Consider the following 11,266-nt stretch of genomic DNA (forward strand, 5'->3'; position numbering starts at 1 on the left):
TTGAGAAATGGACATATATTTAAAGCAAATATAATATGTTGGACTTAAATACATTCTTCATCGAAAGAAATATATATAAAGATGAACAAAATCAACTTAATCAAATGAACAATTTTTTTTTAATGCAGGCATTAACTTGATCCAAAATACCTAACTACAGTGCCATGTATTCGTTAGCGATTCTACGTTGTAGTTTAGCGAAAGGATAACGGTATACAAGGAAATGCAACTACGAAAATACCCGCTTTATGCACTACGAAGTCATTAGCATAGCAGCATGTTGCATCGAAAGCATTGACGCGAATTTCCAGTCCTGTTAGACTTCTCTTTTGGAGTGTTAATTAATTCTAAGTAACAACACAAAATTCAGCTTGTAGGAAGCAATTATAGAAAATGTTTCCAATTCTCTTTTGTTAATTTATTTACAATAACCGTTGCAATATTTTTTATTCACTAAAAGATTGCGTCGTAATTTGTAGATTAAAATTTTCTAGAATTTTCTGGCGTTAAATTAATACAAAATCATATATAAAATGTTCAATCTTTTTGTTTTGTTCATAAAAAATGTTTATAAAAATGAACAGTATGATCTTTATTTCTCATTATTTTTAATTAAATTTCCATTTGAATGATTTGGCTAGAGTTAATTGGAAAGAAGTGTTTTATTGCCTATTTTAATTCTTCGCGTTAAACGATGACGCGGTTAAGACAATTTTCACTAATTACGAGATGATAAAGAAATTAATTCGGTAATAGATAGGCATCCGGATAATAAAGTGTCAACGCCGAGAAACGAGGTGAATTGTATCTGCAGTACTTTGCTGCTTCGAGCGTCGAAACTCGTTTGCGAGCAATAGTCATTTCTCTTCCGCACCGGGATCGTCTTACAGATTCTTAGTTGACAATCTTCCGCATACGCTTCCTTGCTCGGAATCTCTGGAGGATGAAGATTATTCTCCGGATTGAATTTCACATGAGTCAATTATGAATTTCTACTAACGATTTTTATTTCTATATTTTTCTGTAAAAGCAGCGAAGGCTCTTGCTTGTTTTTTTTTGTTTTTAATAAAACAATCCACGTTACGTAATTTTCAACGTTGAAATAATACAGGGTTGCCACAAAATTAGAAATAATAAAAATGTCAGGAAAATTGAAATTATGAAAATATCAAAGAAACCAGGAAAGATTCAAGGAATTTTGGAAAAATTTTTGGGAAATAAAAAAATGGCTTTAAAGCCTTGGCTGTGTTCTCACACTTATACAGTTGGAATACTGTCAACGATTAATATAAGCAGCGTCAACAATATTAATAATGATTTATGTTACTATATTAAATTGCTTTTTCAACAAAATATAATGATTCCGAAATCAGGATGAAAAATTTTAAAAAGTCATCGAATCCAATATATTGTTGAAAGTTAAGGAAATTAATGAAATTTTGTCTGAATTCAAGAAAAAATTAAGGAATTTTAAAATGAGGAATTTATAGCAACTTTGAAATTATCTTTTATTTAATTAGTTATTTGTGAATCACGAGTTATTTTTGAATGATATATAAAAAAATCTCCGTTAAGCCGAGATATAGCCTTTTATCACTTTCTTTGATTAAATTTTCAGTTATAAATCGCTGTTTTATCCTGTTAGATAATGATTTAAGAATTGTTTTTAATCTTTTAATATTTTATTCCTCAAGTTTCAATCTGTTTCTTGGGACATTTTTTATTCATATAGAGATTCACGGCGAGATATTAAAACGTGACCTTTCGAACTTTATCGCTCGGCGGACGCTCTCGAAACTCGTTAAACTCGGCGAATTATAATCTACTCGATGTTTTTTGCGACACGCGCTTCGGGATTACATTCAATCTCCGTTCTCGTTACGTGGGTGATATTTTCCAGTATCCGGAAATAAGCGGAAACGGAAGAGGAAGCGGGCACGCCTGTTCAGACGAACCACCGGAAATGATACGTTCCGCCACGTAATAGAGGACCTTTCTTCAAAAGAATTAAATTCGCTCGAGGCATTCGCTGTTTTCTTTATGGGGAGAAAAAAGTACCAGCGGTCTTATTTTGATGTTTGAATAACGTAATAACATTTAATAGAATAGTGCATTTGTTTCTCGTCGCGCAATTTGCACCGTTATGAATCTCATAAATGTTTTTAAATTCTTTATTGAAAGAAAAAAATTATGATTTAAATATAAATTAGAAAAAGACATTCGCTTTTTTATTTGCAACATGAATAATATGAATATTATGAATATTTGGATGTTGAAAGTAAATGTTTCCATTTGCGACATCGCTTGCTTTGAATTATTTAAATCAAGGAAGTAGATTTAGATTACATAAATCAAGAGACATTTTGTAAATAAATATCAATACAAAATTAAAAAGATATAAACGAATAAATAAAAAATATTAAATTAGTTTAATAAAACATATGTATATTTTTAATATAGTTAAACAAACGGGATGTTTAAAATTAACACAAAAATCTTTAGTTGCTACAAAAAATCGAATACATAAAAAAATAATAAGAAAATTTTCGCATAAAACATAATATTGTTAAAATGTCTAACATATAATTTAAATGGCATAATTAGATTGAAATGTTGAAATTTAGATTGAAAATTAGAAATGTCAATACAGTCAATATGGTCAAAATGTATATCCTAAATATTTTTTAATTAAAAAATTTTTTTAATTGAAAAAAGATATTTAGATATATATGTTCTAAATATCTTTTTAATTAAAAATATTTTTTTAAATTAAAAAGATATTGAAAACATACATTTTGACTGTATCGACATTTCTAATTTTTTTCAATCTAATTAAAACATTTGAGTTGTATATTACTTGTTTCATCATCATGTTTTACGCGAAATCTTTTATTATTATTTTTATTTAAAAAGTATCTTTTTAGTTTTCCGTTAATTTTGTGCGCAAAATTGATCGCTCGAAGACAATCGCTTCTAATTGAACAACGAATGCAGAATTACAAGGAAGGAAAGAAGTTAGATTTGAGGAGACATGGCTGAAAGATGCACGTCAAACGATGAAACTGGAGCAAGACTCCAGCTGAAACGTAATCGCCGGGCGATCGGAGTCGGGTTCCTGTTCTCGCACTCCTATACACGTCACCGTAATCGTAAGCGTGGCACTATTGTATTGCACCTTGACGTAGCCACCGCCGGTTTTGCTGCGGTTTAATAAAACCGAGTTATTTCTAACTCGATGGACATAGAGGAAAGAACGTATAAAAGTCAGTCGTCATCTCAAATAAATTGTCGCGAAGCACAACTGTTTTAGAAATGTAAATCGGGCAGCGGGCGATAAATGAAAGGAGAGGAAAAAAATAATAGAAAGCAAATAATGTGATTCAATAATTTCGGAAATGATATATGGAGAATACATATTTACTGTTAAATTAATAATATCAAATTATACTCAGTAGTTTTAATCATTTAGTTTACTACTCCCACTCAATATAACGAATTTAACACAATGGAGTGCAATTCAATTTAAAAAAATGTATTAAATTTGGTTTATTATTATTTACTAAAAGCAATACGAACTTTGTTTACTTGAAAACTAACCACAAAAATGAATTGATTTACCTTTTGATACATAAAGTTATAAATAAGTGTTATTTAACTCGTAAGATTAGGTTACTATTGCTTCTTTGATATGTAATAGTGTAAAACAATCGATAAAACTACACGGAAAGAATTTTGCTGAATCTAAAAATTTAGCTAGATATGGACTATCAAAAAAATTTTGGACTATCAAAAAAATTATGTCGAACGTTCAAACTGATTTCTAGAACGTTAAAAACTTTTTATAATATTGAGTTTCCTACGTAATTATTTCGATGGTTTAACAAAATTATTTTTAGATCTATATTTACATATTTCAGCGAAACCGTATAGAATTTCAGAAATGTTGCTTTGCGAAATGAGGTTTCATGGTGCGGTTCTTCATTTAGTTTTCAAAGAAACATATTTCGATAATTTACAGCGGTGACTTTGCTTTGTAAGTTGTCGGGGAAAACAGCGCTTGATTAAAATTAATAAACGCGGAGGAATAAATGAGAAAACTTCAAGGGAGTGATTCAAACCGGTCTCTCCCGTTGGCGAAGCTCGATACGCGAAAGAGAGACGGTGAAACTCAACGGCGATGACGTACACGCGACTATCTTTTTTTTTTCCCTCTACCTTCATTGCGACGCGGGTCGCGCGCTCACGTGATTATGCGGCGTAATTTATGACTGCGCGTTCGCGATGATTCGAAATGCGATGATTTGTGCGGCGACGCGCTTTTCGAGAATCGCCTCGCACGACAATAAGATAACCGGAGTTGTTAAATTGAAATCTTGGAATCCGAGTGTGTTCATTTACCTCTCGAAATTTCGCGACAGCGAAAACAGAATCTATTTCGGAAATTGTATTTACGATGCAATCTTATCAGAGTTGCTATGAAACTGAAAATCGGAGAAATGTCAGGGAAATTGAAAATCAGAGAAATCAAGAAAAAATTAGGGAATTTTACAAAATTTTTTGGAAAATTAAAATTCTTGACTTTAAGAAGTTCAATACTCGTTCATACTTACGCAGTTTTGGAATACTATTAATTTACAATTATTAACAATTAAATGCAAGTAGTGTCAGCAGCATTAATAGTAAAATTTACATTACTATGTTTAAATTGCTTTCTCAATAAAATATTTAACGATTTTCAATCAGAACGGAAATACAAATAATTTCAAAATATTATTGAAAAGCAGCGAGGAAAGTTATGACATTTTGAAAAGGAAAAGTTAAGAATTTTAGCATAAGAAATTTGTGTGACAATCTTGAATTTCTGTATACATGTTGTATTGTTTTCGTTTTTGGGTCAAAAGTTATCAAAAGTTACTATGACGTAACCGTAATCGGGGAATTTTATTTATCTTCTTTCATCGACTCGATCGTTGCGGTCGATATCTTATATTTGCGTTAAGGCGCAATAAATATCCTCGCGCTATTTGCACGCGAGTTTTGCGCATGCAAAGTTGGTCGGCCAACATTGGTCTTACGTCATTAGTAGACACGGTTGAGATGAATGTGCGTAGCGTGAAACGACTCGTCATTGACCGGCGCATTGCGCATCAATTCCACATTGTTGTCCACATTAATTTGATCACATGATCAAAGTTTGTAGACATGCTTTATTGCCCAATGGCAATTAATAACCGATTTATTAGTTCAAATTAATGTGTTAACATATCATTACGTAATTCATTTCCGAAAATATTTTATTTTGTGTGTGTGTGTGTGTGTGTGTGTGTGTGTGTGTGTGTGTGTGTGCGTCGTGTGTCGTGTATTATTATTGCATGTATTTAATGTACATACAATATAATTTTTTATGTATATAATATACACATAAAATATATAATTATATCGATTATTTTGATTATTGTCACAAAACTGAAAATTAGAGAAATCAGAGAATCGTTTGATTAATAAAGCAAGCAAGGTACATGAGATATAATTTTTCTATTTCGAAAGTATATAGTTCCCTTTGTTCCAAACTTTGTGTGTAATTAATTGTACATGAAGTACAAGAAATTAAGCATTCAAATTCATTTTTCTTTTACATTTTGTTTATCTTATTTTAATCTCAGTGCTAGCGTTTATTCATTCATTTGTATTTGCTTCTTTGCAGGGACTCCTGGATAAGTTCCTGATCTCCAAGGCTAGCAATGCCGAGAGTAAAGTATTCTACCTCAAGATGAAGGGTGACTACTACAGGTATCTCGCAGAAGTCGCCACTGGTGAAACCAGAAATAGTACGTATCGATCCCTTGCGTTATCTCGTGTACTTGATCCGAGGTGAATCTCTCAAAGCGAGAGGCGATTTGAAGTGCGAAATTATGAACTCTTTCCATTTGATGATACATGTTGACACGAATATCGAATATTTTTATCTTTATTATTTATGGGTTGCCAAGAAAAATAGAATGACGTATTTGTTGACTTGTGTAACCAAATGAAAAGTACCTACCCTATCTTTGGTAGCGATGACTTCTCGTTTAATATCGAATGTGACTGGCGTAAAACGCTGTCCAAAATTATTTTTGCCGCATTAAATACATACAAAATTACTGAAAGTTCCTCGCAAAGTCGTCACCTCGCTTTGATTGTTTCCCCGAAGTAGTCGATGTAACTGCATCCGATTGTGCAAGTATATGAAATGGATCTTTCTCCGGACCAATTGTGGCACATTACGACGCAGCTGCATCGACAGATGTTTCGTTTTGACTTATGGGCGGATCCCTGGACTTTTGCATCGGAAGCAGAGTCAGTTGCAGTCACAGTCGTTCACGGGTGAAAGTCGGTTACAACGTTGTTGAGTGAAACTTTTTAGTCGCACACATTTCAGTCGCGAAGTTCTGCAAAGAATACTAATTACAAAGATAATTATTGACATTAAACATTTTTTGTATATTATTTAATGCTATATAATACATATTGAAGATTAATTAGAAGATTCATTTCTTAAATTAATCGAATGTATTTATTGGAATTTATATTGCTCTTTATTGTATTATTTGAAACATTGTAAAAAAGTTTTATAAGAGTTTATAAAACGCGAAATTTATATAAAGTCCAGGGAATTGCAAATATTTATGTTTATTCTCTAAATTCTTTGAAATTGAATCTCACACTAAATAATGAAAAATTGAATCAGAAAACGAGTGACTTAATTTTTAATCTTTAAGAGTGAGATTTTCATTTTAAAGCTTTTAGAAAGTATTTTAATTAGATTTATATGAAAATAAGTAACGAATAAATTGAAGCGAATGTAAGCATGATATTCGCACCAGATATGATAAAAATGCTCTTAAGTGTTGCTAACCAGGTGACTTTCATTCCAAGTTGCATTTACAGAGACTTTTGCTCAGTTTAAATGCAAGATAATTATTAAACATGTATGTATAAAATTATTATTCGAGAAAAATATTAATGTCTATCTTTTTTTTTTAAGAAGTATATAAATTGTCTAAAAGCAAGCACATAAGAGCAATCGAGCTGCTTAGAATATAAATAGAATAAATCAATAAATAATATAAAAAAGATTAATTCTAATAATTTTTAGAAAATCTAATTCTAGAGAAAAGTACAAATTAATGATAATATAAAAATGTAATTCTTTTGCATCTCGAAAATCCACGCGATAAATCCATGTTACGTACCTCTAGTTCTAAGTAGCTCTCAAACCGATTTGATACGATGTATTCGAAGCGTGTTAATTCACGCAAAACAAGACAGACAGATAGACATTTGATGATCCATGTGATATCCAGCCGTGGTAGACGACAGCCAGAAGGCATACCAGGATGCCTTCGAAATCAGCAAGTCAAAGATGCAACCTACCCATCCGATCAGGCTAGGTCTCGCCCTTAACTTTTCTGTCTTCTATTATGAGATTCTCAACTCACCAGACAAGGCCTGTCAACTGGCCAAACAGGTACACGATCAGAGGACTAATTGTTATTTTTTAGCGATTCCTTGGGAAAAGAGAGCTCGATGACGGTAATGGTGGTGATGGTACACAGTGGTGACAAAAATTATTTTACATGATTCGTTCTGTCAACTTGTTCACTTCCGTCCTACAAAGTTCGGTTAGGTTAAGTTTGATATTTATGATGGCAATACAATTATTTTTTTTATAGTTTCAACAACTGCTCATAAAAATATTTAATGATAACAGAACAATTATCAGATTATGTAATATCGATACGATTTCAGTGCTATTTCAGTAATTATAATGGACAGCTATTTACTAATTTGACACATTTGCTATAAATACCACGCATAAAATGCCTAATATGCAGAAAAAGGCGCTTTTACACACACATTTAAATTTGTATTAACTAACGTCGTTAGCGTATTACTCGCTTGACTCATGCACGATGACTCAGGACGAAGATGCACGTCCCAGCAGGGTCATGTCGTGGAAGATCGGTGACGATTTATGGACATGGCTCGTTCAAGGCCAACGGAATTCCAAGTGAAACGACACGCGCCGATCTTTGTAGGACAAGCACGAATCGTTGAAATTCACTAACGTTTTCCCTCCTTTTATTCAACTTTCATTCGTCTTTCCTCGCGTTCCTCTCGCGCCACATCTCCCCGACAACAATTTATTACTGCGATATCACGGTAAAAATGAGGTCATGGAAGGTGTAATCTGAATAGAGGCTGATTTGCATTTGCAGCGGTAGTCGAGGATTCGCAGAAGGCGTATCAGGAGGCGTTTGACATTGCGAAGGCAAAAATGCAACCCACGCATCCGATCAGGCTCGGCCTTGCCCTCAACTTCTCTGTTTTTTATTACGAAATTATCAATTCCCCGGCTAGAGCCTGTCATTTAGCCAAGCAGGTTAGAGGGAGGATTGTAGAAGGCTTGTTCTTGGTGTTACTGCGTGTGATTTTTCTCTATATAAAGCCTCTTATATGCATTAACTTGTTCCCCGTCAAACTGAGTACGTGATAAGACTGCTGATAAGAAACACGAACGATAATTAAAGCTATGTTCTGATTAAAGAAATTCCTGCTAAAATCTCTACTTTTCTTCATGGTTTAAGCAATAAGGAAAAAATAAGACGTTATTTTATTTCTTCATTGAATTGAATAATTAAATAGATAAATAATTATTTATACTTTTTGTATGTATATTTAAATCGCAGGAATCAGCAGTCTTACAATGAAGTCAGCCATAGTTCTTGCCGTGTGCATTTATTCTATTTATTCTCTAATGATCAAATTCTAATTTGGTTTAATTCTAACATTAACTGTTATGTGAATGTTGTGTCGTTTAATCCCTTTTTAAATTTTTAAATTTTTACTACATAATTAATAAAGTGAGAAAGTACTCACTGGTACCACACTAACCATCCCGCATCATGTTTTCTATTTATATTAATTATATTAATTAATAGTTTAACTTGTGTAATTATGGATATTTACAGAATTAATATAATTGTCCCTATAGACAGAATTTTATTTTTATACTTAAAAATATATATTTTTTGGTCTAATGCTCTGATTGTTTTGGAAATTATTTTTATCATTAAAAAATAATATTGAGATTTCTATAGAATATGTTAAAGTGATAATAAAGTGATAATAAAGAGATTTTGTAGTATAGATTAAAATAACAATAAAAAAAGAAGTTGAAAGAAAAATATCTGACATTTACTACTTTTGCAGGCGTTCGATGACGCGATCGCGGAGCTGGACACACTTAATGAAGACAGCTACAAAGATTCCACATTGATCATGCAGCTGCTGCGCGACAACCTCACTCTGTGGACCAGTGACACACAGGGCGACGGGGACGAGCCACAGGAGGGCGGCGACAACTAACCTTCCTACGCTTAAGTCCTTTCTAAACCTAATAAGAACATCCTATTCTCTATCGTCCCCCCGTCCCCCTGAAGTGCTCACCCGTATGTCCATCCACCCGGATCCATCCATCCATATCCACCTGACCTCTCGTCCCTCGCGTACCTCGTTTCCTTCTTTCCTTCCTTCCTTCCAATCGCAGGCCTCCCTTTTCCTTAAATCTCTCCTTTTCAAAAAACAGATCCTTCTCTCTTTCTCTCTCTTTTTCTCTCTTTCTCTCTCTTTATCCTGACATGACCGTACACTGCTACCGATGCCACCGCCATAGCTGCTATGTCCGGTTCGAAAAATTTGAACGTTGAGAGTCGAATTATTCACCCATGCTCGATCGTGCCTATTCGCGGATAATGGCAAAGGAAGGATCTTAAAGATCTTTCTTTTTCAAAGATCGAACTAAACACAAATTATAAACTAGGTCGACATCCGGAGTAATTAGACAAGAACTTGATAAAGTGTGTGTCAAGATAACGCACGATAAAAACCATTATTAGTGAAGAAAGATGATCGAGCAGCACATGGATTATTCGGCCTCTCGCGTATGAAATTTCTTAGACAAAAAGAAATCCGTTTATTGTCCCATTTGTATGGAGGAACAGGAAGGAGCGAATTGTGGATGAACAGAGGAAAGGACAGGAAGAGACATTTACATCTCCCCCGCATACCCTGTCTCGTCGACGCGAAAATCGTCACGCGAGCGCAGTCAACGCATGCGCGCGTGCACCTCATTGTCGATTACGCACATAGCAGAAAAAAGAAAGCAAATGCTAGATCATTTAACTTTTGCGAATAGAAAACGAAAGAATGATGTACTGTTAAATAATAAATCATACACATCGGTACGAGACATGGAATGCAGAGGACCGACCGACTCACTGTCGTTACTCCCAAAATCTATTCGCTGCTTACCATTTCAAAAGAAAAAAAACATAAAAGAACATAAAGTCAGAATGAAAAAAACAAGCCAAAAGTAACAGCACGGAGGTACGAGAAGAAGCGAAGAGAACGAGAAAATGAAAAAAGCACGCATGAATCTACTACATTATATCCAGTTGTCATTTAAATTAAATTTCACATTGTCTAGCAAGTAACGAATATTATTATACGAAGGGAAGAACGCAGGAGGAGAAAGGAGAGTAAAAACAAATACATTAAGTTATTAAGTTCCAAAACGAACATCAGTGGTCACTTGATTTTTCACACTTTATTTTTTTTTACTTTTTTCTCCTCTCTCCAACATACCACCGTGATTATGCACACAATCTGCAATATATCTCTTCCCACACGGACTCTTCTCCCTTTTCCTTTCGCCACGACCGAAATCTTGCGATTTCATCCAAAGTAGTGATTCGACAATCTAGGATTAATTTCCTTGAATTTTTCTTACTACATTTCAATCTTATTTATAATTTACACGCGGAGAGACAAGATTGAATCAATCAAGATCGTCGATAATGCACCGTTATTCTCATTATCAGTTGTGTTGCGCAAAGAGAAGAAGACGTTTCTCGCCGTCATTCTGCTCGTTATCACGATCGTTCGCACATATTCCCTCAAATTTTGTGTGATTGCGAAATGCGGAAGGAGGACGGAGATCTTAAGAGCCGCTCAGTTCTCATTGTCGAGCGCAGAGATTACACACGTGTGACACGCGTTATTAAGAGATTGTATATCCTGGCGTCCAGACCTTCGACTTCCTCTCGTTCTTTCTATTCGATACCGGTCCTCGTCTCTCTCTCTTTCTCTATTATATTATACGCAATTATATAATATACGCATCACAGATATACACACACACACACATATATATATATATATA

The 11,266-nt window shown here is 33.8% G+C and overlaps 1 protein-coding gene across 3 annotated transcripts in view; it reads left to right on the plus strand.

Moving 5' to 3' along the window:
- LOC108694429 (14-3-3 protein zeta) overlaps positions 1-10,623 on the plus strand; it is a 69,595-nt gene extending 58,972 nt beyond the window's left edge. For 2 of the 3 annotated variants that reach the window (XM_018203920.1, XM_018203921.1), the window contains exons 3-5: positions 5,705-5,828; positions 7,347-7,510; positions 9,256-10,623. In XM_018203920.1, the coding sequence (XP_018059409.1) occupies positions 5,705-5,828; positions 7,347-7,510; positions 9,256-9,411 (444 nt within the window). In that variant the 3' untranslated portion in view covers positions 9,412-10,623. Of the gene's footprint in view, positions 1-5,704; positions 5,829-7,346; positions 7,511-8,261; positions 8,426-9,255 lie in introns of all 3 variants that reach the window. The other variant, XM_018203922.1, reaches the window with a different exon arrangement.
- The last annotated feature ends 643 nt before the right edge of the window (positions 10,624-11,266 follow it).

The sequence above is a fragment of the Atta colombica genome, unplaced genomic scaffold (genome assembly GCF_001594045.1).
Source record: "Atta colombica isolate Treedump-2 unplaced genomic scaffold, Acol1.0 scaffold12, whole genome shotgun sequence".
Lineage (NCBI taxonomy): Eukaryota > Metazoa > Arthropoda > Insecta > Hymenoptera > Formicidae > Atta > Atta colombica.